General features: G+C 39.7%; 1 protein-coding gene across 2 annotated transcripts in view; it reads right to left on the bottom strand.

The window, feature by feature from the left end:
* Positions 1 to 476: 476 nt before the first annotated feature.
* plekhh1 (pleckstrin homology domain containing, family H (with MyTH4 domain) member 1) overlaps positions 477 to 27,233 on the bottom strand; it is a 37,791-nt gene continuing 11,034 nt past the window's right edge. Inside the window, exons 3-30 of one of the 2 annotated variants that reach the window (XM_017421615.3) lie at positions 25,728 to 25,790; positions 23,364 to 23,513; positions 23,183 to 23,266; positions 22,230 to 22,311; positions 21,009 to 21,191; positions 19,373 to 20,112; positions 18,434 to 18,512; positions 16,160 to 16,251; positions 15,879 to 16,026; positions 15,545 to 15,681; positions 14,627 to 14,737; positions 14,320 to 14,406; positions 13,237 to 13,395; positions 11,713 to 11,793; positions 11,406 to 11,585; positions 11,209 to 11,320; positions 9,983 to 10,095; positions 8,538 to 8,714; positions 8,026 to 8,123; positions 7,757 to 7,934; positions 6,234 to 6,389; positions 5,756 to 5,853; positions 5,223 to 5,364; positions 3,974 to 4,116; positions 3,648 to 3,777; positions 3,434 to 3,517; positions 2,122 to 2,268; positions 477 to 914 (exon numbers count right to left, since the gene is read on the bottom strand). In XM_017421615.3, the coding sequence (XP_017277104.1) occupies positions 762 to 914; positions 2,122 to 2,268; positions 3,434 to 3,517; positions 3,648 to 3,777; positions 3,974 to 4,116; positions 5,223 to 5,364; positions 5,756 to 5,853; positions 6,234 to 6,389; positions 7,757 to 7,934; positions 8,026 to 8,123; positions 8,538 to 8,714; positions 9,983 to 10,095; positions 11,209 to 11,320; positions 11,406 to 11,585; positions 11,713 to 11,793; positions 13,237 to 13,395; positions 14,320 to 14,406; positions 14,627 to 14,737; positions 15,545 to 15,681; positions 15,879 to 16,026; positions 16,160 to 16,251; positions 18,434 to 18,512; positions 19,373 to 20,112; positions 21,009 to 21,191; positions 22,230 to 22,311; positions 23,183 to 23,266; positions 23,364 to 23,513; positions 25,728 to 25,790 (4,107 nt within the window). In that variant the 3' untranslated portion in view covers positions 477 to 761. The remainder of the gene's footprint in view (positions 915 to 2,121; positions 2,269 to 3,433; positions 3,518 to 3,647; positions 3,778 to 3,973; positions 4,117 to 5,222; positions 5,365 to 5,755; positions 5,854 to 6,233; positions 6,390 to 7,756; positions 7,935 to 8,025; positions 8,124 to 8,537; positions 8,715 to 9,982; positions 10,096 to 11,208; positions 11,321 to 11,405; positions 11,586 to 11,712; positions 11,794 to 13,236; positions 13,396 to 14,319; positions 14,407 to 14,626; positions 14,738 to 15,544; positions 15,682 to 15,878; positions 16,027 to 16,159; positions 16,252 to 18,433; positions 18,513 to 19,372; positions 20,113 to 21,008; positions 21,192 to 22,229; positions 22,312 to 23,182; positions 23,267 to 23,363; positions 23,514 to 25,727; positions 25,791 to 27,233) is intronic. The other variant, XM_017421617.3, reaches the window with a different exon arrangement.

Raw genomic sequence — 27,233 nt, 5'->3', positions numbered from 1 at the left:
TGCTACTCACTGCACAAGATCTTTGCTTAAAGCTTCAGCACTAACTGTTGTAGTTAACACTGTCTGTTAGCAAAATATCTCAAGAACCACTGCACGGATTTCAATGAAACATTCAGGAAATAATCACTGAATGTACATCTACAACTGATTAACTTTTGGAGCTAACCCAAATGAAGATCGCCAACCCAACCAACTAATCTTGTAAAACTCAAAAATGGCAAACTTCACAGATACAGAGCTAACACTTGGTGTGGCAGTAGCTAAGATTCCTCCTCAACACATACTCTGAGCGTGACATCTCTCCATATTGTAAAAGATCACAAATAATCTTATTTTCAAGGTTTGATCAAATGACGTTATCAACCTAAGATTATCTTAGTTTTAAACTACATAAGCATTCCTTCGACAAATGCTAGGCCTTTAATTTATTCATGCTTTATAATGAATAATCACAGAGACACAGTTATGTGTGTATGTGTGTGTGTGTGTGTGTGGGGGGGGGGGGTCAGATCTCGGCAGTCTGTCAGTCAAATAATCTTTTAGTTAGTGGCAGATTGTCCTTAGATCCTCACTGTATTTCACAATTATTCTAACCTTTTAAAACAAAGACTTAAAAAAAAGGACAAGAAAGACAAAGTTGAGACCATCCTCTGTTGAAACAAACAGACCAACATGGCTGACTCTGAGATTTGTTGAGTTCAGGCTGCAGAGGAGTGAAACCCCCGTGTACTCCGGCTGAACGCAGACTCCGCTGTTGTCCCTCACAGTAAGGTTGGGCCCTTGGTGGTGTAGTTCATGGTGGGGAAGTGCCTGCTGTCCATCTCCCAGGGGCCGAGGGGCTGGTGGGGGGCGCACGGGACACTGGGGTTCCAGTGGTTGATGTAGCTGGCCATGAGCAGGGTCAGCTCCAGGATCTGAGGAACCACAGGGCAGAGCGGGGTCTGATTTATGGCATGAGTGCGTTTTATTAGAGCCCGGGGAGGCGGGAGCTGTTCAGCCAGACAAACACCGAAGCTTTGCCTTCAGGAACGCAGCCATTATTTGAACACAACGCCACGTGAAAGTCATTTTGTTCCTTCATTAATTCTGAGTTGTGTCAAAACAGGTTGAAATGTAAATGTTTTTATTCTGCGATTTCAAACTTTAACTGCATTTCTATTTTAAACCATGCACACACACACATTTACTTTTGCTGTCAGCAGTGGATATGTGAAAACCTTCAATTAGGTTCAAGATCCACTCTTTGTGTCAGCTCACTCAATTATTTGACTCAACTATTTGATCATTTGACCAAATTATTTGAGTAAACTTTTCAGTTTTACTCCACTTACAGGCAATGGCTAATTATAATTGCTTTTGTGTGTTTGTCTGTTAGCAAAATATCTAATAAACCTCTCGAAACATTTTAATGAAAGTTGCAGACAGTAATCACTGGATTCACATCTACAACTGATTTAACATTTGAAGTCAAGACGATTCAAGATGGCTGCCACAGCCAACTGGCCTTAGAAAATAGAAAAATGGCTCTAATTCAGTCAAATTTATATGTTCTGAGCCAAAAATTGGTGTGGTACTAGCTGAGACTAATTCACATCACATACTCCAAGAACTACACATTGTACAGGATCTTTGCCTAAAACTTCAGCATTAACTATTGGAGTCAATTCCATTGGTCTGTTAGCAAAATAACTTACAAACCACTTGACCGATTTTAATGAAACTTTCAGAAAGTAATCATTGGATGGATGTCTACAACCAGTTCACTTCTGGAATTAATTCAAATCAAGATGGCCACTACAGCCATTAGCCAACACAAAATGGCTTTAGAGTGGCAGTAGTTAAAAGGCTCGTTCTGAGTGTGACATCTTGTAATATTGCAAGACATAACGGTACTTTCAAAGTTGAACCAAAGTGACTAGAGCTCATCTCTTAAAACAAAATGATTTTAGTTTAAAACTCTGGCATGACATGTGGCGGGTGGTATTCCTTTAAAGAATGCAAGGCATCTAAATCATCATTAAAATACCCACACATAAAAGATGAGAAACACAACTTTAACGTCTGCTAAAAACATGTCTCAGATTGTGTCAGTGAAAGTGTCCCCTGATGCACACAGCTTACCTTTGGTTTAGCCACGGCAAACACCAGCTTCTCCACACTTTTCTTCCCAACTCCAGACTCCCCCTGCTGGTTCGTGACCACCATGAAATCATCACGGCAGCCACCGAAGGTAATCACCAGATGGTAGGGAAACGTGACCACGGTGTGCTGAGAAAAGTGTGAGGTTTGCAGGAAAAAAAAACAAAAGCAAACACAGATAACATGTTGAGATTTTTGGAACAGAGCAGGCAGTCCATGTGGGAAATCACTTGGGTTTCTGCTCCTCGGCGAGGTAAACTGAATGTTTTAAAGAGTGGCAAAACCTTTTGTCTTATACCATGACAGCACCAGAGAATGAGACGGACCATCAGGTTGGATCAGCCGTCTGTCAGGCCAGAGGCATGACGTTTTATTGATTCAGCATTCATTCACATGACTGACATCCGGTTTCTCTTACATATTTATTTTGACTCCCATGTGGTTTTTGTTTTTTTTTGCAAACTTTGTGCTAATTTAACCTTTTATATATATATCAAAACAGAATGTTACAACTTTTGGGTTTTGTAACTTACAAGCATACCAGATACTTTTCAAAAAAGTTAGTTGGATTTTTAAAGTTTGCCCTCATAGAAACACAGAGATGTTTAGTTCTTCAAAAGTGTTGTTCTCTATAAATTGTACTTTAGCAAATATTCTCTTTTTGTCTTAAGTTACTTTAACTACTTTTAGCTTAGCTGCCATTTTGTTACATTTGAATGTTATCAACCCTTTTGCTTCATGTAGCTTTTAGCTAGGAGTAGGTAGCGTTTTGCTACAATTAGTTAGCATTTTGAAAATTTTATCTTTTAGCTAGTGTTTTGCCACTTTTGGCTTTAATCTAGTGTTTTGCTATTTTCAAATGCTGCCTTGCTACTGTTAGCTAGTTTTGATATTTTGATATTTTACTCTTTTTAGCCAGCATTTCACAGTTTTGTCTTTAAGCTTGCATTTTGCTCCTTTTAATTTTTAGTAAGCATTTTGCTCCTTTTAGCTTTTAAATAGTGTTCTGCTTGTTTTAGCTTTAACAACTCAGCTTTAGAAGCTTTCTGCAAAGTCATTCAGCGCTCAGAATTCACATTGCATTTGAGCAGGAAATGCAATTTCCCTCGTTTTCCTTGGATTTCTAGTGTTTGAATAAAAGTATTCCACAAGTGGGTCAAGAAAGCTTTAGTCCACAGTTTTTGTAAAACAAACCTCAGTGTCGATGAGAACGAACTAAAATTTAAATCATGTGAAGTATTGTTCTGGTTTTACACAGTTTGTGATGTTTTTTTCTACACAGCTTGAAGCTCACCATTGTGCAGTCCAGGACACACAATCCGTCCTCGCTGACTGCCAGCCACACTTGACTCTGCTCAATGGAAGAGGGAGGGACAGGCTGTGGACAGAGGAAAACAACTAGGCTGTCTCACAGATGTCTTTAAACTAGTAAAAAAAACACACCTTCAGTTCTCGTATTAAACCAGATCAGTGTCACGGTTTACGTCAGATCTATACGATTGTTTTACCTTGGCACTGAAGAGTTTAGCTCCAAACAGAGGCCATTTCCGAGCCACGGTCAGGTATATTCTCACACACTCAGATGCACTGCACCCACGAAGCATGGACCACTTGGTGGCCAGAAACTCAGTAAGATCTCTGAAGACACATAAGCAACAACATTGGCTTTGGATGTCTTCTTTCATTATTCAAAAAAAAGAACTTCTGAGGGAAACTTTGTCGTATTTAAAACGGTTTTTGTTTCAAAAGAAGCTACAGAACAGCAACAACCAAACTATTCGATGCAAAATGAGGACGGACATACTTTTTTGAAGAACACTAGTGTTTGTTTTACCTGAGCTGCTCCGAGCTGCAGTCCTGTTTGTAGCGTTTGGGATAAAAGCGCTCCAAGACCTGAAGAAGAACCAGCTGAGATTTAGACTGAGGGGAGCCGACAGGAGAGGACACACCTGATCGCTCCAAATCCCCATGTTCAACCTAAACAAAGGAAAAAGGATTTTAATATTAAAATATGCACATATCTTGAATATGATACACACACACAGCTGAGACATGGAACATGATGTGGCTGATGATTTAGTCTGAATGATGGGATTCGGACAGCTAGAAGATGTGTGAAATAATCTTCTTCCCTTTGTGTGCAACTGTAACCATTTACCTCTGCCCTGACCTCTAACTTTATTATATTGTACTCAAAACTATACAATCATCCTGCTTACTGCATTATAGAGTAAATGCTGAGTCAGCATTAACACTATTGATTTTTCCGTTTATAGTTTTTTACATTGGGTTTTTGCAATCAGACTGCTTCCGTACATTGTGCTATTTAAGAAGTTCATAGAACAAAACATTCAGCTAGATCAAGAATAGTGTGCTCTGACTTACATTTGTAACGTTTATACTCTTAGAATTATCTAGATTTATTTACAAAAATGTTCCCCGTAGAAATACATTGAGATCTCTGTATTTCTTATTATTTATTATTCTTTCAAAAACATTGTTCCCTGAAATCTAATTCAGCATACTTGTATTTTTGTCTTTTTATGCTCCAATTAGCTTTTAGCTAATTAGCTTTTAGCTACTATTTTGCCACTTGAAGTCTTTTGTTACGACCTTGCTATATTAAACTCATAGTTACGATTTTGCCACTTTTAGCTGCCGTTTCACTACATCTAGCTTTTGGCTCATGGTTTTCCTCTTTTGCATTTAGCCACAGTTTTGTTCCATTTTGATTTTAGCTAATGTCTTACTAATTTTAGCAATGGTTTTGCTAAATTTAGCATTTATCTATGATTTTGCTACTTAAGATTTTAGTTAAAGCTTTGTTTATTTTTTGTTTTTAACTCCTGTTTTATAGCTATTTATGGCTTTTAGGTACCGTACTGTTCTGCTTGTTTTAACTTTAGAAATTAAACTAACATTTTATTCTTCCACAAATTGTAGCAAAGTCATTCAGGGCTTAGCATTCACGCTGCATTTTCACAGAAACTTACATTAGTTTTTCTTTATTTTCCAAATGCGAACAAAAGTCGAACAAAACAGGACAAAGGTTTAGATAGAAAAGAAGTGCAGTCTTTGCAGACCTGAGCCAAGAGGGCAGCCACCTCCAGAGCCAGCTCTTTGTTCACAGGGAAGAGGCCCCGCTGAACCTCGTCATTCACCTGGTACGCCAGCAGGAGGCGCTCTCGCTCTGTCTCTCCTTTTACCTGAGCTCTGAAACGCAGTCTGCGCACAAACACACACAAAAACACAATGGTATGAAATGAATAATCTGCCACACCCACCCTCACGTGTTTAAAGTCCTAATCAGTGTGTTTTTGTTGCTCAGATGAATACAACTTTTCATTTAGGATTTGGTCTAAAGCGTGCACAGTTTAAGTAACTGGAAAACTCTTTACAGTGTTGATCTGTTGTCAATTTAAAATTTTTATTTAAGATTTGTGTGCATGCAACTGGAACTGCAATCTGATATAAACACTAAAAGTAAAAAAAAGACAAAGGTGTCTGTTGATTTTTTTTTTGTACAAGCAGACCGCGCCATGGTTTCTTTAAAAAGGCTCATAGCTGAGAATAATGCTGTGGAACTCGAGCCCCGTCTCTCTCAGAGAAATAGTACCTGTTTTTGTACGTTAGTCGAACAATCCGTGTCCCCTCATTTTTCCCAGGATGCAGCTCCTTCAAAGCCTGCTCCCACTTGGAAATAACATCACAGATCTGGCAAAAGGGAGAAAAGTCAATCTTCTTTTGGAAATACAGAATAACCCCCCCTCCCTATAATTAATGTTAGCAATAGCTAATTCCAGAAACACATCTGTTCAGAAACTGTTATGCATTAGCCAGACAGACATCCAGAACATTATTCTGTGGGCTGATTGTACATGATGGAACATTTTCACCAACCAAAATAAAAACGAAAAAAAACTACTTCTCCCATCACAATGTGGAATTTCATCACACATGGAGGCTATGTTGGGCTGCATCTGAAAGCCCAAAATGTTCCACACAGCTCACATCTAATCATCCTAAAGATCCAGTTGAATAAGACTAATGACTCAACACACCAACAGGAAATAAAAAGCCTCAGTCAGGCCTACCTTGGCTGACGGCTGCAGGCAGTGCTCCAGGTCTTTGCCTGATGGATCGTCGGTGAAGAGGGCGAAGCCAGTCAGCTGAGGCTTCCTCATGCCGATCCGCTGGTTCAGGGTGTGGAGAAACTCCTCCACCGTAGTGGAGCCATCAAAACCCACCACCTGCATGAGCAATCAGAGCGCATGCACCAGTGGGGACATTTCACTTGTGTACTTTTTGAATTTTAAGTCATAAATTAATTCAAAATGCTTCTGCCAGAGTTCTGATGAGAGAGATCTTATTTCTCCTATTTTAGATCAGTTCCCTGTCAAATTCAGAACATGATTTAAAATCTTCCCTCTAACATACAAAGCTCTCAACAACAAAGCTCCATCTTATATTTAAGATCTTCCTGTTCCATATTTTCCTAACAGAGCACTTTGCTCTCAGACTGCAGGTTTACTTGTGGTTCCTAGAGGTTCTAAAAATAGAACAGGAGGCAGAGCTTTCAGTTATTAGGCTCCTTTTTTGTGGAACCAACTCCCAGTTTCTGTCGTTGAGGCTGACACCCTGTCTACTTTTAAGAATAGACTTAAATCCTATAGTTCGGGTTGGTTTGGGTTTCCTGAGCTCTCCCTTAGTTCTGCTGCTATAGACTCAGACTGCTGGAGGACAAACTGATCACATTTCCTCACTCTGCTGCTGTCTTTATTCTTTCTGCTCTCCATGTTTATATTTGTAATGATTTCTATCATTAACATGTGTTTTTCCTCCCATAGCAACTACACCTGGACCAGTCCTTCTGTGTTTGTTTGTGTCTCTTCCCTGTCCTCTCAAACCCCAGACAGTCAAAGCAGATGGCTGCTCGTCCTGAGCCTGGTTCTGGTTCTGCTGGAGGATTTTTTCTGTTAAAATGGAGATGTTCCTTTCCACTGATGCTAATGTGCTGCTCAGAATACGAGATTGCGACGAAGTGAAGATTCAATAACTTTATCTTTATTGCCATTTCATAAGAACGCATTGGACTATCATAAAAATTGAAACTATAATTAGATTTGAATCTGAATTGGATTTATAGTTTGAATTTATTTTTTTCTTTTGTACAGTGCCCTGAGATGACTTTTGTTGTGAATTGGCGCAGTATAAATAAACTGAATTAAATTGAAATAGTAACATTTTTGTCATATTTACCATGACTATCAAACTCCATAGATTACATTTCCAAATAAACAAACAAAAAACTGTTTATCCTTTATTGTCCAGAGAGGAATCGGAATAAGCAAGTGCTTAATAATTCCTACCTCTATTTAACTCTTCATATCTTTATAAGTGTTTTTTTTTTTTACACATATAAATATTTTTTAAGCTGCTTTATATTAATGCATCTTTAAATCCTACAAATTCGCTCCACAGAGTGCTATGGACATGCTCCTTGTTGTTCGTACTTTGTTTTGTTTTTTTAATGTCTCCTCTCAGCTCATAACCCCCCTCCCCGACTAACAGATGAACACAGGCACACAAACGGACTGCGGTCGTGAACTAGACTTACCTGGTAGGTGTTGTTCATGAAGTGAACCGGGATGCTAAAAGGCAGTGAATGGTGGTAAGGGTTCCTCAGCAAGATGGAAACTATCTCCATCCGTGAAGGTTTGGCCTCCCGCTCTCCATTCTGCAACGTACGCTCGACAGATCTCTGACAGTAAACAGCATACTTCCCCACCTCAGTCCTGTGGAATCAAAACAACAACAAAAAACAGATCGTAAAATGAGCAAAGACTCAGAAAGAAATCCTGCTAAACTTGGTATGTTGTAGTTCACCTGGGGTCGGCATTGAGCTGAAGATACTGTCTCAGGTACCAGAGGAAATGTTGTTGAGGAAGGAACAGAGCCACGCACAAAGACAGAAGCTGCCAACACTACAGGGAAGAAGAGAATGACCTTAATACCACTGTACTAACAGGATCACGGAAAATTTCTCTGTGATATTATTGTTTTAAAGGGTGCCAATACAAAAGCATCTAAACACTGTTATAAGATGAATGCTGATTTGCACTATTGGTTTTTGGTTTATTTTTCTGTCATAGGATTTTTGCAGTTGAACTACTTCTGAGATTTCCTTCTGTATTGTCTAATGTCTATGCTGTCTAAAATTTTCAAATCTCTTCTTAGTTCCACAACTCGTTTTGGTACATAAGTAAATTATACATTATATTGCAGGCATTTTTAACTTAACTTAGATTATTACAAAGTTATGTTAAAATGCGGGGCAGCAGCTGCATTGGCACCCTTCAACATCTCTTTGGTTTGTTACGCCTGTCACTTGGGCCGACCTGAGTCAGGGAGTAGTTGTGTGGCGTCCGGCCGTTCGTCTGTTTGATCAGCTGGCAGTACATTTCATTCTGCAGCTCCGGGTGTGTCAAACACACCTGCAAGGCATTCTGGGCCAGAGAAGTGTGGTAATCAACGGAAGGAGACTCAACCAGCACATTGATGAAGAGCTGGCAGGACTGAGAAGAAGGAACCATTTATGTGTTGACAGTTTGTTACCAGCAGATGGAGACAAAGACAGAAAATCTGTATATTGAAAGGCAGCAAAGGTATAATGTAGTTCAAACCACTGAGGGATGGTAGCAAAGGGAGAGAGGGGGAAAAAGGCATGAAAATATTTTTGTTTCAGTATTTGGTTCTTGTTATTATTACCTGATGCCAAAGGTTAAAGGTCATGTTTTCAACTGTATCTGTGCCTGTTGTCTTTAATGTTTACAAAATATCTTGTGAGCCACTAAACAGATTTTAACGAAACTCTCAGAAAGATTTAAAAAAATGGCTGTTTGTACATCTACAAATACTTAACTTTCGGAGTCCACCCTATTCAAGATGGCTGCCACTGCTAAGCAGCTTTAGCAAACACAAAAATGACTATATGTCAGTCAGTTCTGCAGATATTGATCTGTACTTTAGTGTGGTAGTAGCTGCAAGTAATCCTCAACTTATAGTCGGAGTTTTAAAACTTTACCTTAATTATTAGAAATGCTAGTCCTTTAATTAGGGAGATGTAAAGACAAAGAGCCTATTGAACAGTTTCCATCAGTCTGGTCAGATTCATTAACGTCTCATAAGGGCAGCGATTTGCAAAGAGTGTCACTCGGTTCATTCTGTTTCATTGTTTGGGACAATTTTTAAGGCTGGCTGGTCAAAGAAAAGACCGGCCCATGCTGTCCTAATTTGGGGGTGTGGAACATGAGCTGTTGGTGGAGGGGGGCTTCTGAAGGGGAACACTGAGGTCTAAAGAGAATTAAAAATGAGAGGGAAAAGAGCTGCCATCTTCCTACAATGTCCCCGTTCGGCTCTGATCCCCTCCTGTGTCTTCTATATGCAATGCTGCCACCCTCTGAAGACCCTGACCTCCCACGACTCTTTAAAAAGAGGTGGGGGTGTGCGTCTTTCACACTGGCAGTAAACCCCAGGAACAGTTAGCCTCAATCAGAGCAGATAATCGTGGCCATTATCTCTCTTCCACACTTTTGATGAGCTGGGCCCCTCGGTTCTTGAGCGTTTGATCCTTTTTTTAGAGGCAGGAGGGAAGTGAAAGACAGGACCATCCGGGAGACTACAGTGGGAGCAGACCCTTGAACGGACCCTCAAAATGAGACAGAGAGGGAGACTGAACAGCATGGGCATTCAGAGAGGGGGATAAAAGAATGAGAAAAGACTCAAAAGTAAGTGGGGTGAGAGACAGGACGCAAACAGAGGCAGGAGACATTTGCAGACAGACCTTGAAAAGCTTGAGAGCTTCAGTCTGCAGCGCTTCAGATGGCAGAGTGGTGAGAGGCGAGCGCAGACCCTCCTTACAGAAGCTCAAGGCCTCGCTCTTCCACAGATCACACTCTGGGGAAAAAAACCCAACACATTTTATACACAGAAACACACACAGACAAAGCAGAGATTGAGTTTCAAAGCTGTAATGACTCAACAGCTGATGGCTCCGCAGTCATGAACACTGTCTGCAGTGTGAACCGGAGCTGACGCACAACAAGGATTAAAATAACACGTAACACGCTGCTGGGTAAATCCGCAAACTGCAAGTCTGTAAATGCTTTATTTTGTCCAAATGTTACAAATGTATTTTTTTCAGTTTCATCTAGCAGGAATACAAAGTATTACAGTACACTCCAAAGGTACAAATACAACTGAAAAGTTCTGTAATTCTTTTGCACAGTTTCATGTATCCTAATCATAATGTAGTGCAAAAGTATGCAACATCAACATGGAGGGCCACTAGCCTGCATGTTTCAGATGTCTCTCTGCTTGGACACACCTGATCTGAATGATGATTCTGCAGGACCTGAAGACCTGCTAAGGAGCAGGGAAACAACTAAAACATGCAGGATCGTGACTCTCCAGGACCAGGACTGGACACCACTGATTCAGAGTCAGCTCTGTCTGCCTGTTAGCAAAATATCTCATGAACCACTGGGCAGATTTTTATGAAACCTTCAGGAATTAATCAGTGAGTAAACATCTACAACTGATTAACTTTTGAGCCCAACCTAATTCAAGATGGCCACCACAGCCAACACAGCCTTGGACGACAGAAAAGTGACTATACTTCAGTCATCAGCAGATATTATGCTAAGATCTGGTATGCTTGTAGCTAACAGTCATTAACAACACATACTCCAGGTAAACTCATTGTGTGAGAGTTTTGCTTAAAACTTTGGCATTAAATGTTGGTGTCAACCCTGTTTGTCTTTTAGCAAAATATTTCATTTGACACTGGATGGATTTGAATGATTTTACAGATACCGAGCTAAAATTTGCTGTTTTAGTAGCTGAGAGTCTTGCAGTATTGTGTGAGATCGAACATGGCTTCATTTTTACACTGTTTGACCAAAATGCAGTCATCTCTTAACATAAGATAATCTTAGTCTAAATCTCTGACATGAAAGGTGGTGGGCGATATGTATTTTTTCCTTTGATTGTAAAATATGGATTTGTCACCTGGGGTTCCCTCTGCATCCAGGAGTTTACCAATGAGCTGCTCGTACTCAGTGCCGACTTTGAGGTTTGCACTGCACCCAGCTGCCACAGTCAGATGATACAACCACGCATCCTTAGAATAAGAAAACTAATTATTATACACAGGGACAAAACAAAGTCCAGATCCATTTTTGCTCAGATGTTCTCTTTTCTGTTACTTTCTCTTGCTTGGTGCCGATGAGCAGGTATGTAGGGCTCTGATCTTTTGGTTGGACCACCAAGGTGCAGTGAGAGGAGAGGAAACCTCGACTGCCTGCCTCATAGTCCTCGTCTGAATCACAGGAGCGATCAACCTCCAGCACCGAAGCTTCTCGCATCTGCAGCTGACCCAGAGGCAGCTGAAGCAGATAAAGTAGCAATATTAAGCAAAAACTGAGCCATAGTTGCAAATGTGTATTTGCTTTTGTACAGGCTGATACATCTACTAAGGAGCAGATGAAGAAGATGGAGAAAATCTAAACTAACCTTGTCCTCCTGGTTGCGATAGTAGCAGAAAACCTTTCCAACCAAAGAACACCACACCAGCTTTGAGTGTCCATGCTTGACCTTCAAAAGAAAGAAGCAGCATGAGAAACATTTCAGGACAAACTCTGAGGCTGCTTCTCTACAGACAGGAAACGAAAGGCGATGGGAGATATGCATTCCTTAAAGGAATGCTAGGGCTTGGTTAATTTTTTGTCCTCTGCGTGGTTAGACGTGGACATTTGGGGCTGTAGCCTCGGTTGTTTTCTGTCCTAAAGAGATCTCTGGGTATCAAAACACAGCTCCAGCTCTCTGAGACAGGTCCCTGCAACAACTCTGAGACTATTCTGACAGAAAATTTGGTGCACAAATGTTTTTAACGTGTTCAAAATTCAAGTGAGAAGACGGTGAGCATCTGTGTTTCAAGAGATTTTGGAGACTCCTGAATGCTATTTGTTAGCATTCTTGATTAGTTTATTTAATCTGGAGAGTTTTCCATCCAAGCTGCAGATGTCCCAACAGTGTGTCAGAAGGCAAGTAAATCATTAGGGATCAGCCTTCTGTGTTACCAACAACATGACAGCTAATTCCTGCCAAATGAAAAGGGTTCGTCAACACCTCGACTCCCTTATTACATTCAACATAAACCAGAGCAGCTGGAGATAATATTTACACATCACTTCTTGTAAAGGACTTCTCTCGAAGAGCTGATGAAATGCATCAATGTTACTGAAAATAGCGAGGACGCCTTCCAGGTGAAGTGGGTTCAGTTTGCAGGGGTCGCCATGGTTACTGACCTCTCAGAGACAGGACATCCCATGTCTGAACTGCTATCGTGTCAGATCAAAGCCAACTCGCAGGAATCGTTTGGGTGGGGTTAGGATGTGAGCTCCATCGTCTCAGCTTGAGGCTGTCATTCGTCTGCCACAGACCCATCATACACACTCTGCAGATGTGTCTATTTTAACAGCAGGAAGGTGTGTGTGTGTGTGTTGGGGGGGGGGGCTCTGTAACATTCCAGCAGCTCTGATCCTGTGGCTGTGTCCAAATGTGACAGTTTTCAACAGGATGTATCTCAGACTATACGATGTCTTATGAAAGTATTCATATAGCTTGAGTTTTAAGGTAGCTCATAACTGGGATTTAGTCTGATCCCTCCAACTAAATAAATACACCCCACACTTTTCAGATTTTTATTTGTAAGAAATGTTAAAAACCATTTATCATTTTCCTTCTGCTTCACAATTACGTGCCACTTTGTGTCAGTTCATCACATAAAATATGAAAAAAAAAATGTTGAAATTTGGCTTATAATGTAACAAAATGTGGAAAAGTTCAAAAGGTATAAAGACTTTTTTTTAAGAAACTGTCCCTGGAAGGGACATTTAGGATGGAAATTAACCATTTCTGGCATCTTCCTCAGGGTTTAGGTCCAGGTTATCTATACCTCTTACAGCTACACAATGGTATGTGTAAGATAGGATTTTTTTAAAAGATCTGTTTAAATGATAAAGCTAAACTTCTGACCTTTGTAAGCCACCCTCTCACGGTGGGTTTTTGCCTCGTCTCCACTGTAACCGGGCTGCTGGCCTGGACTTTAAGTATGTTCTGCAGAACCCTGATCCACTCCTCCAGGATGTTGGGTGAGTCAGCGGTCAGGTAGAAGATCTTCTTCTCTGTGATCAGCTGATAACATGAAAGGGAGAAAGAAACGGAGGAAAATATATGGGGAAAGTGCTAATCCAAGCCAACTGAAACAGCATGTCAGAGGAGATCAGAATCAGCTTCTGATGAGCCAGAAAAACATTCCAGTCCGATTCTCAACCTGATGTCATCTGAAGCTGCTTCTGTGGTATGCAGCAGCAGGGCTTCACTGTTATCTCAGCCTGCATTAAACATGCAGAGTCTGGGTGCAGGTCCCTTCGGCGTTCAAACAGTAAATCTTCCTCATTTTTTGCATTTTATTACAGGACTAGGATTACTTTAAGAATGCATACCACACGCTGCCTGTCATGCAGTAGAGTTTTAACCTAAAATCATCTTGTGATGAGAAATGACAACTTTAGACCCATTTTGGTCAAACCTTTCACTATCATACAATATTACTCAGACTATGTGTTGACTACCACTCCAAATCTTAGCTCAATGTCTGTAAAATTATAGGCATTTCTGTTTGCCAATGTTGATTAGCTGCAGCAGCCATCTTTAACTGACTCCAAAAGTTAATCAGTTGTAGATGTAAAACCAGTGATTACTTTCTGAGAGTTTTGTTCAAATCAATGCAGTGGTTCATTAAATATTTTGCTAACAGACAGACAATAGTTGACTCCAATAGTTAATGGCAAAATCTTAAAAACAGATTTAGTGGCATCAGTTACCTCTTGGAGTATAAATTGGGGGTGACGATCAGCTACGAACACCCTAAATTTTAACTCAATATCTCTAAAATTAATCTAGTGGTTTATGAGATATTTTGCTAACAGACAAACAAAAGACAAGGGCACTATACTGTCGCTCTTTCGGCTTCTGCAGCGAGCGATTAAAAATCAGAACTAGAAAGTGTTGTGTGATTGATGATAAACGTGTAAGGTGCAAGTTGTTTCCACTCACCTGAAAAGTCTGAGCTCCCTCTCCACGTACGATACAGCAGGACGAGTTCAGCTCAATCTGACCCTGGGGCTTTCTGATCACATCACTCTAAAAAAAAAACAAAAAAAACAAATACACACACAGAAAAATCACAATTTCTGTGCACAACGATACAGCTTCAGTGACTGGAACTTTCTCAACTGAAATAGGTGATACTTAAACTGATTGCTGCCGTCCACATGAGCATAAACAGCCCCTGAAAAATAATCCAGCTGTATTTTCTGTGCTCATGGCAACACCTTAGAAAAGAAAAACAAGATCCACTCACAGGAGATTTGTAGTAGAGGATCTCTTCGTTCCTCAGGATGAACCAGCGACGTTTCCAGGCTTTCACCTGGCTGCCCATCTTCAGCAGGTAGCCCGACTTCTCCAGCGTCTCCTTCAGGCAAAGAAATGATTTCAATATGTCTGTTGGGTCAACCTGAACTCACCCGACTATGTCACTGAGCTGCAGCTGTTGCAGACAAATTGCAAACGGTATTTGCGAGGGAGCCTCCAAAATGTCTCAAAAACGTTTGCGTGTGGGGTGGGGGCTTAATTTCTCATGAGTCGCAGAGGCTTGCTGTCTTGCTGCTTGAATTTTAGCAAAAAATAAATTTCTCTCAAAACAGTTGAAGAGTAGTTTCAGGTGTCTCCAACCCTTCTCAATTTAGTTTCTGTAATTCTACAGCACTAGAGCTGTATTTTCTGTGAATTTCAACATGTTTCATTTTTCCCTACTGTATGAAATCTGTATGCATTTGTAGGAGATGGTGTTTGCAGAAAAAGCACAACTTGCTTATGTTTTTAGACAAATATTTAAATTATTTTAGAAGCTTAATGCCTGATTTGACCATGATATTTTAAGTTATTCAGAAAATATCTAAAGCTACAGCCCAAAATGTCTAATTCTAACCGTGCTGATATTAAATAATAACTAATAAAAAACTGGTTCAAATTTTCCAGTCTTCGTTTTAAAGTCATTTATGCAACGGGGCTGTCAAAGTGGGTACAAAGCGAGCTGAGGTGGGTTCAATCTGGGCAGCAAAATAATGTGCACGGCCTAGAATGCAGTTTCGCAAGCACACAAAAATAGGCTGTGGTTTTCCAAAACTGGCATGCAAAAGGCAGCTGCACAAATTTGCCTATTTTCTTGCCATTTTGAGTCTGCAACAGCCAGTAGCTTCAGGCTACAGGCTCCACTTACAGGCCCAGTGCTCTCGCAGGAGTAGGTGGAGGTACGCTGGACTTTGTGTTCTGGTTCAGAATAATCACTGTCCAGGGAGTAGGCATCAGGAGGAATGGCGTAATCACTTTCTGAGCTGATGGAGGACATGGACACACCTGCAGCACAAAAAGCCATTGTAAGCCAATTATTTGACTGGCTAAACAAGAGCTGTAGTTACCGTTGGGACAGTTGCTCAATCTGACTGAAACTGGGTCACACTCAGATATCTGGTTTCTTACTCAACTGTTACTCACAGTAACAATTGGATTTAATTATTTGGGTGAATTAAAGGAACAGCTTTTTTAACCCTGACCTCTCTTTACGGCGCGTGGGCTCCCGGGAACGCTGCTCTTTTTATCTGGGCTCAGGATGGAGGTTCGCAAACTTGCCAGAGAGCTGCTGTCATCCTCTGACCCGGAGTCGTCGTCCGGCAAAGGCACGCTGCTGATTTGAGTGGCTTTCTGAAACATACACGGTGACCAAGAAATGTGAAAGGTGGTTCCTGATTACAACTTGCGCAAACAGCGTCCCACCAAAGTGAAGCACAAGGTAGAAAAAGTGCAGAGAACGCAAGACATGTACAGGTTTACTCACCCCTTTCAGTGTGGTGTAGACTGGAACATTAATATTCTTATAGATCAACTGTGAGAACGGACCTGCTGCAGGATACGGGGGCAGACTGGATCCTAAAATATAAATATGAGTTTAGTTTTGTTGTTATACATAAACTACATCATAAGAACACATACCTTGTGTGGAAACAAATGGGTTTTACAGAAAACCAGGCCTCGAAATGCCAGAAAATATGAAAAAATGATTCAAATCGGCCCCTTTGTTTATTGTTATGCCCAAGAGGGAATACATGATAAAAAGGTAAAGGTACAGATAAGAGAAAATTCAATTAAGAAAAGGAAAATGTGTTTTAATCTTACACTATTTTGTTGTTAACCGATCTTAAGCAAAAACATTATATTATAGCAATACTCAAGTCAATAATGATTCTTTTTCATACACCAGAGTTAGTCATGGAGTTCCTCAGGGTTCAGTCTCCCGAGCACGGCACCGCTGCTGCTCACCGCTCCCTCAGGGGATGGGTCAAATGCGGAGAACAAATTTCGCACACTCAGGTGTGTGACAATCAGTGGTACTTTAATATGTTTTATATGCTTCCATAAGGTAAAGTTATGTAATGGGAAAAATACTGTTTCAGTGATTCTTGCTGCATGTGACCACCATAATTTAGTTTAGTTAGGAATGCCTTCATTCTTATCCCTATAGGGTGCCAGGATGTATGTGTTATCTGGTCCTTTGTTTCCCCCTGACCCCTCCTGACTGTATGGAAATTTACCAGTATGTGCCTACAAGCCTATAAAGGATGTGTTCTTTAATTACCTCCCCTTGTGATCAGCTATCTGACCCTTCTGTTCCCCCTGACCCCTCGTCAACCTACAATGGTATAAGAAGGGGGCGCTATCTGTAATTCTTCAGAATCACTCTGCTGACTCACCTCAGCTCAGTGATTCTCAGCTATATACCTTAAATAAATTATCCTAAGACAAAAATCTTTGTTGTCCTCTTTGTTAAAGAAAATTTCACAACAGTTATTAGGCAGCACAGAATAAAAAGCATTGTTTTGCTGATGATACTCAGTTATATTTATCCATGAAACCTGATGAATCCAATCAGTCACTTAGATTACAAGCATGTCTTAAAGACATTAAAACCTGGATGACCCTTAATTTTTTGCATTTAAATTCAGACAAGACAGAGGTTGTGGCTTTTGGATATGAGCATCTTAGGAACAAACTTTGCAGCCTTTCACTTCATCTTGGTGGCATTAATTTGGCCTCCAGTTTTAATGTAAAGAAACTTGGTATTATTTTAGACCAGGGTATGATGTAGACAAACTAATCCATGCTTTTATTATGTCTAGTCTTTACAAAAGCAATTTTTATATTCAACATGTCTGAAAAAGTTCAACGTAAAGTTTTATTTTCCTTAAAGAGACAACTTTTTCCTAATTAGCATCTGTATTGTATTGTAAATTGATTTAATTGACTGTTTATAATTGAAACTACATATAAATCTGTTTTGGACTGAATTGGATTTCATATAATTTGATAGAATTAGGACTTGTTAGTCTTTGTATAGTGCCCTGAGATGATTTTTGTTACATACTGGTGTTACATGAATAAACTGAATTGAAATGAATTATATTTGCTCCTCTAGAAATGATAAATCTTTAACATCAGCTGCATCTTAGGAGAAACAAAGATATGTGATAAGAAGCAGAATAATGTGAGCTAGCTAAAACCTAATATGCCACAGTCAGTTGTCTGTAAATTTTAGCCAGGATTTCAGCAAAGTGCTGTCAAACCTCAGTGTCTGCAGTCTGACAAAATAATTGATGTGGGAACAGAGAACACAGCAGTCTTTACACTCAGACACCCTCCCTTCATCTCAGCTGATAAAAAAGCAGACACTCTTCCCCGCCAGGATCTTCCATGGCTCTTAAACAGAAGGAGGTGGGCTAGAAAGCCTCCTAAAGTGAGGCACACACCTGCACAGGTGTGTGGAGCCTTGGGCCAGAGGAAGTGACATCAAAAGGAGCAATGACAGATCCAAACAGGCCCCCCCCTCCCCCCCTCCCCCCCACAGCAGCTTAAGCATCAGTTAAATGACACGTCTCTTTACCGTACTGACTCATTTCCCCCACAACATCCGGACTCATGACATGCACACAGATGACTGAGCACACACACACACACACAAGGTTCAAAAAAAAGAGAAGAAGAAAATACGTATGGGTTTAATTATTGCTATGAGAACCGCGTGGTGATGAATGAGTGGATGATTCTTGGCTCTCACCTCGTCCGGGGCCCCTGCCTACAGCGCCGGACTCAGACACTCTCATTCCTGACTTAGCCACAGCATAGATCCGACTCTCCTACAGAGAAACGCAGTCAGAAATATTTCAGTCAATGTCCTGGACCACGAGACCTTGATATAGAAATCTTTAAAGAAAAGGAGGTGACAAGTAAATTTTAAGACAAACGGAGAAGTTGCACTTTCTGCAAAGCTGACGTGTGAATGCTGAGTGTTGAACTACTTTTTTTTAAAATATGCTGAAAAAGCTGAAACTAAGTTGTTCAAGATAAATGAGCAGAACAGTAGCTAAAAGCTAAAATAGGAAACATGATAGCTAAAAGCTAAATGTAGCATAAAGCTAACTAAAAAAAAGCAAAAGGTTAGCTAAAAGTGGTAAATTGATAATTAGAAGCTAAAAGTAACAAAAGGTTGGCTAAAAGCTAAAATTAGCTAAAGGGTAGCTAAACATCAAATGTAGCAAAAGGCTAGCTACATGCTAAAAGTAGCGGAATGGTAGCTTAAATCTAAAAGTAGCACACAAAGACAAAAGCTAATGCTGAAGCAGCTTTCAAAGAGAACTCTTTCTGAAGAAACTGAAGCAATCTCAAAGTATTTCTATGGTTCAAATATTTGTAAATGTAGTTAAGATTTTTGAAAAGCATAAAAGTTACAAGAACCAAAAGTCACAGCACCCATCTTCTGAATGAGCTGAACATTTTGATGTATGAATGGCTAAAATATCATAAAGTATGCAGTTGTTAGTTTGCAAAAAACAAAAATCAGGAAAAGAACAGTGTGAATAGGATTCACACAGGAGTCACACAATAAACAGCTAAATCCCTATAAACTACTTTAATGTTTGTACAGATTAAAAAAAACTTATCAGTGCAATGTTTTCACACCAACATGAAAAGAACAAGAATTGTGTGTCTTTGTTACCCATGATGGGAAGCGATGCAAAGGAGGAGTAGGTGGCTTGAGAACTTCTGGATCCAACTGCTCCAGCTCCTCTGCAAGCCCCACAAAGGAAACCCCATCCTGAGAAAGCTCCTCTGGCTGTGGCCCCTCCTGTACTCCATCCATGCAGTCTAGGAGCCCATCATCAATGTCTGTTTCTTCGATGAGCTGGGAGAAAGGTGAGGTGGTAGTGCTTGTGCTCTTCAGAGTGGAGGAAGCGGAGGAAGGCGAGGTGATGTCTATGCTGACGTTGAGGTGGTGGAGTCGGTCCAAGCTGGGCTGTGGCTGGCTGTAGTGCTTCTTGACCAGCTGGATGCTGTCTCTAGGGGTGAGCGGAGTCCGTACCTTAGGTAAGGTCATGCTGGTGCCGGACTGAGCAACTAGAGGCTGGGGAGGATTGGGGAAGGGGTTGTTGGTGGAGGGAGAGCGGGACAGGAGAGGGCTTTTGGGTTGTATTCTGATGGTCGACAGCGGAGAGCTCGGCCCCTGGGCCATCTCATATGCAGAAGATGAAGATGAAGAAGATGAGGATGAGTGAAGGCACTGAGAGCGGAACTTGCTATTGAGCTCATCGGAGGAGTTGTCTCTGTCAGAGCTCCCTCCCTGGCTCTGTGGGCCCACTGAGAGATCTGGTCCCTCTCTGCTCCAACCCAGACTATCATGGGATGGGAAATCTCCAAGACAAATTCCTTTACCGACCAGTTCAGGTGACCTTTTCACATCTGTGGAGCCAGAACGCAAAGCAAATACCTCTCTGTAAGATAACACATAATGGATAATACACAAACAATCACTAAAGTACTACATTGTAATACATTGCTACAGAGAAGCTAAAGTGCAGAGTAACAGATTATAATGAACTTCTGCCCTGTCATGTAATGAGCTCTCATTGCTTCAAAAGCTTCCCGTTTACCAGAATAATAGAAACTTCTAATTAAATTTGAATGGTACCGATGCTGCTACTGCCCTAATCTAAGCCTTAAAAACATGCCTACATTTTAATGTATGAACTGCATAAGAAGTGAAAAGAGAACCACGATCAAAGAAAAAGCTGCTGCCAGTGGCTCACTATGGTCACCATGGTAACCACACACTTATGTCTGTCACTCCCAGGCTGCCAAGTGAATGGGAAGTAGGCGGACAGACAGACATCTAAAGGAAATACTTTTGTCGCATTGTTCAGTGACTTGCAAAATAGCAAAAAAAAAATCAACAGTTAAAAATCAATGAAAAAAAAACTCTAATAAAATCATGATTTTACCGTTTTATTGCCCACCTCTATTTTGAACAATGTTTCTACTGTGAAGTCTGTCTGAGCTATAGAGCTCCAAAAACGTCTGTGTTTTCTCATGTGTTTTGCCAAAATCCCATTGATCTCCATACTTTTTTTTTTTTATTTTGTCATTTTTGGAAATCTTGTCTTTGTTGTGCAGCGTACCACTACCAAAAGCCATAGCAGACTATTCCTAATCGAGCTGCACATTTCGGTGTATATGTTGCATGTTTAATTTCAAAGCTGCACAACAAAAGACAGGTCTAATTTTTGTTTTAACAAAATAGCAATAAGGGTGCTTTGATGCTTATGAGTTGGCACCCTTAACAATTAAGGGTAGCACACCTGTTGGCAGAGTCTTGATATTAGAGGTGGCCCCGCACGGCACCGTCTGTCTCCAGCTCTCATCTTGGGCAGGTGGCGTGCCGGGGCAGCTGGGAGGAAACAGGGGGCTGTTGGGCACCAGGTGGGTGTCCGTAACGGGAGAGGTAGCAGGAGACCCAGAGAGGGCAGGTTTCTCTAACAGAGCTTAAAACAAATACAAAACAAAAGAGCAGTTTTGGCAGACTAACGGTTAACTTCAGGCTAAGAGTAGTGTGTGTCAGCGTAAACACAGACAGGAGGAGGATTAAGCAACAGCTGTGGTAGAGAGATGGAAACATTGCTTCACTGCTGCCCCTAACTACAGGTCTGCAAACCAAGCTTTGTGGAGAAATACAGCTGATGTGTCTTTTATTCTAACAAGCACATTTTGCAGCAGTGCAAACACCTTCTGTCTAAATATAGGTTGAGAAATAGTGTGGCTGCAGTGATGCACTCTGTGTACGATCATGTTAATTAGCCATGTGCTGCGCTTCCTTATAATTAGCCATGTGGAGCTGTTGTCTGGAAGGTTTATGTCCTGCTGCAGTACATGCTACTCAGGAGAAAGCTGTAATTTTTAAAGATTACTAAGGTAAAAACGCCCTGGAGGTACGTGACTCAGAACATCAGTATCCTGAGTGCACGCAAAATGGTGATTCTTTCCATTTGAAAAACTTGATGCTGAGAAATCACACCAAATGTATGGTTCATCTGCAGGAGATGATTTAAAAAAATTAAAGATTCTGAGAAAAGTCTTTGTACACAAGTTATTTTTCAAATCATGGATGGATGATGCGAGTGTAAATTAGTACTAATGGCTTGAACTTCTGTGCTGGTAATGAAGCATAAAATACAAAGTTTTGAAGCACATTTGAGCTCATGCAAAGTGTCTTGAGATTTGTGCTTATTTTAGCAAAACAGAGACAAATTACTGTACATTCTGCATCTGTAACAGCATGACTTTGTAGTAAAAATATATTTGTGCTGAAATATCCCAACTTTCATAATACATTTCTTCTCTCATCAATTAAGAAAAGATCTTTCTAAGTTGATCCTTTGTTAAAAAAAAAAAAAAGTTAAATATACAGCTCAAAAGACTTGAAAATCACGTTTTTTTTCTTTGTTTGCATTTTATGTAGCCTCCCATCTTTTATTTTGAAGTGTTTACAGCATACAGTTCTAAACATCATCAGCACGACTCACAGTGTAGTTTGTCTTGCAGCAGCGTGAGCTGTTCTGTCTGTTTCACATTAGCAGTTTTCAGCTGTTGGTTCTCCAGCTCAATCTGTAACAGAGCAGACGAAGCCTGTATCATAAAAAGCAAGCTAAACAATTAGGTACCATCTAGAAAGACTGGCTGATGTAAAAGTAGCAAGAGAAAATGGGTTTTAAAAGAAAAGACTCAGTCCTGCTTGACTTTATGACTTTTGCTAAAGAAGCTGAAACTGAGTTGTTAAAGTTAAAAATAAAACACTAGATCAAGCTAAATGAAACAAAACACTAATTAAAACACTGGATAGTAGCTAAATTAATCAAAACACTAACTAAAAATAGCAAAACACAGGCTTACAGTAGCAAAATGCTAGCTAAAATAAGCCAAAGGCTAGCTAATAGCTAAAAGTAGCAAAATTCTAGCTAAAAATAACAAAAGATTATCTAAAAGTAGCAAAAAGCAAACTGAAAGCTAAACGTAGCAAAAGGATAGCTAAAATTATTAGACTGCTAGCTAAATGTAGCACAATGGCAGCATGAGAAGACAAAAATAGAGCAAGTATGTTGAAGAAGATTTCCAAAAGAACAAATCTTTGTAGGAATGAAACGGATCCTAATGTATTTTTATAGGCAAAATGTTTGTAAATAAAGAATATTTAGAAAATTGAACGTGTTACAAAAATCAACAGTCATAGCACTTATCTACTGAATGAGTCATGCTTGATATACAAACAGCCAAAATAACAAATTACAAAAGAAAAATATACAGACAAAAATAAGAAACCAAAGACTTTAACGAATGTTTTCTAAAGATGAATAGGTTGCATTAAGTGAGCAGTCATTTAATCTCTGACTGCTTGCAGAAAGAAAAACCACAGCTGTGACGTTTGACATATTGAATCAGAAATGTTTTTCTTCAGTCAAAGATTCATGTCTCAGCTCACCTCTCTGAGCTTAAATGTGACCCAGTCTTTAATCTTGGCAGCTTTTTCCTCAATAATTTTTGCCTCCTGGGCTCTGACTAAGATCTGTAGCAGAAGAAGAAAAGGTTTGGTGGAATTTAACATACACGTCATGCACATAAATGGACATTTCTCTTTCTTATCTGGCTTTTCCCATCCATACCTGTTGTTCCAGCTGCACCTCTAATCTCTTTATTACAGCATCTTTCTCTTGAATCTGACTGGTCAGGTCTTGATACTTTCTGTACAGCGAGCTCTCCGACTCGCCGATTTGTACGTTCGCAGACTTCAGCTTTTCTTCCATGACATGGATCTGAAATGCGTGATATAAAAGGAGGAAATGCAGAAGCTCAAATCTGCATAGTTTGTTTCATTTTCATTGGTATCACAGAAAAACAAGAAAGAAAAGGATTTGACAACTCTGCTCAGAAAAGCTGCAATGTCCTCAAGTGTTTTTTTTTTTTTTTACATGAAATGTATCATTTAATTGCTGCATACAGAAAACAAGCAGAACAGCCAGAAATGGCATCAAATTGCTTATTAAATTTGACATCAAATGAAATAAAACCTTAATAATACATATAAGGCTTCTAATCCTCAAACAATTCCGCGCTTTTGATTTTTTAGATCATATGTTGAGGATTTCTTCATGCAACACTCGGTGTTAGGAATTCCTGTTGATAAAGGATGTGATAGTTTGGCAAAATGATAATAAAACAAGATTACCTTGCTGACTTTTTAAAAAGCAGATTCTTCCTTTCTCAGCTAACATTTTCAGCAAAAATGCAGTGGGAATGCTGAAGCTGAAAACTGCTGAAATTTACTGAAGAAGTTGAAACTCAGTTGTTGAAGGTAAAACGATCAGAGCTAAAGCTAAAATTAGCAAAATAGTAGCTAAGAGCTAAAAATGAAGCAAGTATACTGATGTAGATTTTAAAAAACAGGGGGTTATCAAGGATTTAAAGAGTTCTGTCTTAATTTCAATGAGATAAAAAAAATTACAAGTAAACCAAAATTACAAACAAACAAAAAAACTAAAGGAAATTATAAACAGTAAAATAAAAGTGTGAATGCTGCTTCAGTAATAACACAATATTAAGTCCTTAAGAAGAGATCAATAAGTGGAAATCACAGAATGAAAATACATTGGTTTTACAGGAAAAAAAAAAAGTTTTATGGTCCTTAAAAATGTCACAGTAATCTTGTTATGATTGCCCAAATTTAATTAAGCTTTACAAGAAACAAGCTATTATTTTAATCCTGAATTAATATTGACCCAAACTCAGTTCAACAAGTCAGAATTGCCCCGAAAGATTTAAAGAAGACATTTTGAATGTTTTAACTAGCTGACTCTTTTTTTCTCAGGTTTTAATAAAAATGGCTGTGGGCAGTTTTTGATCAAAATACAACCAGATTACAGTACCAAAGCTCTCTGACACCAGCTCTTTCCTTTGCAGCTGATACAGACACCTGACTCCACACAGTCACTCTTTTCCACACGGTGTCATGAAGTGGGGTGAAGGAGACGAACCCAGATTGCAGACTCATTTTAACCAAAATAAACTAATTTATTAAACTAAGGAGTATCCAAAACAAAGAGCTGACGAGGCAGCAGAAACTAGACATAACAAAATCCAAAACACGGAGGAGCAAAACAGGAGGTGAGACATGAAGCAACAAAAGGTGGCAAGGAAGTGACAACGAACCGGCAGAGAGGTGGAGAACAGGACCGGGTTTTAAACAGAGGGAAACGAGGTAAGTGGGCGCAGGTGAGTGATGACGATTGCAGGCAGGTGGAGATGGGCGTGGCAGGAGAACGAGAGACTGACTGAGGAGGAGGGAATGTAGCACAGACACGAGGAACAAAGACAGAACCAAGACCAGGATAAACAAAGATGACAGACAGAACAAGAACAAACTCGAAATGAAACAAGACAAATACAAAAACCCAAGGAAAACCTAAATCCTGACACACGGTGTGTTTTAGGAGACTGTTGTAATAATTATTTCCTGAAAACTTCACTAAAATCCATGTAGTTGTTTATGAGACTGTCTGCTAACAGACACAAACATTATTCTCTGCTGTTCGACTTTCAGCAATGGGCTATAAAAATAATAAATATGAACCAAAATGGTTATCTTTAACTAAAAATAAAGTACAAAAACCATAAAACTGAATTTTCTAATTGGGATATAAAACGTGACAAAGAAGAGGATCAAAGTATTAACTGCAAAAAGTCAAAAGCAAATAAATCTCTTCCACTGACGTACAGTGAAAGCAGCATAATTTCTAAATTAATTTGGGAGAAGAAAAAGATGAATAAGCATATTTTATTTCCAACTCTGAGCTTAAAAAGGGGACAAATCTAGGCCAAACCAAATGTGAGTGAACCTTTTGAAGAGACTTTTTAGTTGTTGACAGCACCTTTAGACAAAGAAATATTTGCAATCAAATAAAAAAATAATGTTTTGAATATTTTGCCCCCTTTAACATCTGTGGGTAAAAGAAAGAAATGTTCCCCTCTACCTGTTTCTCTGCTTTCTCAGCTCTCTGATCAGCCTCTGTCACCCTCTGCTCCAGCTCCTGCATCTAGAACAGAGAAAAGAGAAACTCAAATCTAACCCAACATAAAACAAACGTCTTTACATGAGAAACACCTGGGTAAATGGGTTTGAGCTGAGGAGTAATCACCAGCATTTTATGTTTAAAAGGAATTGGAAACAATTATGGCTTCTTAAAGTGGAGTCCCCTTTCATTTAGCAGTATATGTGAACTGTTGTGACATCAAAGAAAGGGTGAAAGGGGTGACTTGACATCTAGAGACAGGGGTAACTTTAGGAAATTGCCTTAAGGTTAAAAATACTTCCAGGTCCCAATGCTGGACAGAAGGGAGATGTTCATACAAGAAGAGGTCAACCTGAACAGCTGCCATATTGTGTTTATGTACATTTACAAGATTTTGCCACAACAAAGACCTCTACAGCCAATAAAATGGCTTGGGTTATATTACAACATCTTTTTCCCATTATTTACATCCTAATGGGAGTTTACACTTCCATCAGCCAGGAGATAGCACTGGTCCTATTCCTGCTGCCCTGTGCTATAATATCTCGGAATAATTTAGCCACACGTTTGAACCTGAATGTGACCTAAAAGTAGGAGCAAAGTTATAGACCGAGCCATGACCTGGTTAGCTACAATGACTAGCTGGCCTTGGCTAGAACTACATTCTCATTTTATCAGCTCTCCACAGTTGATTGGACATTTACCAGCCCTTAAGAAAATTGAAAGAACCCCTTCTTCTTATGAGACTCTGGGTCAGTGGTGTCCAAAACATTTCCACCCACAGGCCACAATGGTCAAGTTGAAAGAACTCTCGGGCCACAAAGGTTTGAATTTTTGATTAGGAAAATATATAAATGTTTTTTGTATTGGTTTTTTTTTTTTCATTTTTAAACTTTCAACAACAGCATTGAAAACATACAATATGTTATTAAAAGGACAGAAGTATACTAATTTTGATGGGAAAGGAGTTTTGAATTGTTGCAGATTCTAAACATAAAAAAACGTTCAAACAAAGCATTAAAATCCTTTGGTTTGCTGGGTCTATTGCCTTTTGTTTTCTTGTGCTTGAAAAGCACATTTCAGTCTATTCTCAAGAACAAAAGTGTAATATGAGTCATTTTTCTTCAAAAACAGTTGCTGAAAAAGGGTCTGTGGCCTGGGGGTAGACTCTTGAAGTGAGAATTTTGTTGGCTGTTTAAACAGTTTGTACCCCACCTGAGAGTTGCTGTTTTTTCTTTTCTTTTTTTTAAATATTCTGGACCCACACGACCACGAAGGCCTGTCCGGAATCAGTGGTCGAAGCACTGAAACCCTGCGAAATCGCAACTTTTTGCAATTTTGCCCAAAACACCGCAACTTTAACCCAATATTTATTGTTTCTAAAGGGATTCGCCACCGTTTCTGCAGTCTAGTGTCTTCTTTGTGGGTTTGTGTAGTGTGGAATACAAAATAACCCCAAATAACTCA

Source organism: Kryptolebias marmoratus, linkage group LG10, assembly GCF_001649575.2.
Source record: "Kryptolebias marmoratus isolate JLee-2015 linkage group LG10, ASM164957v2, whole genome shotgun sequence".
Classification (NCBI taxonomy): Eukaryota; Metazoa; Chordata; class Actinopteri; order Cyprinodontiformes; family Rivulidae; genus Kryptolebias; species Kryptolebias marmoratus.
The sequence above is the reverse complement of the archived record's forward strand: the minus strand, read 5'-3'. Positions and strand labels throughout refer to the sequence as shown.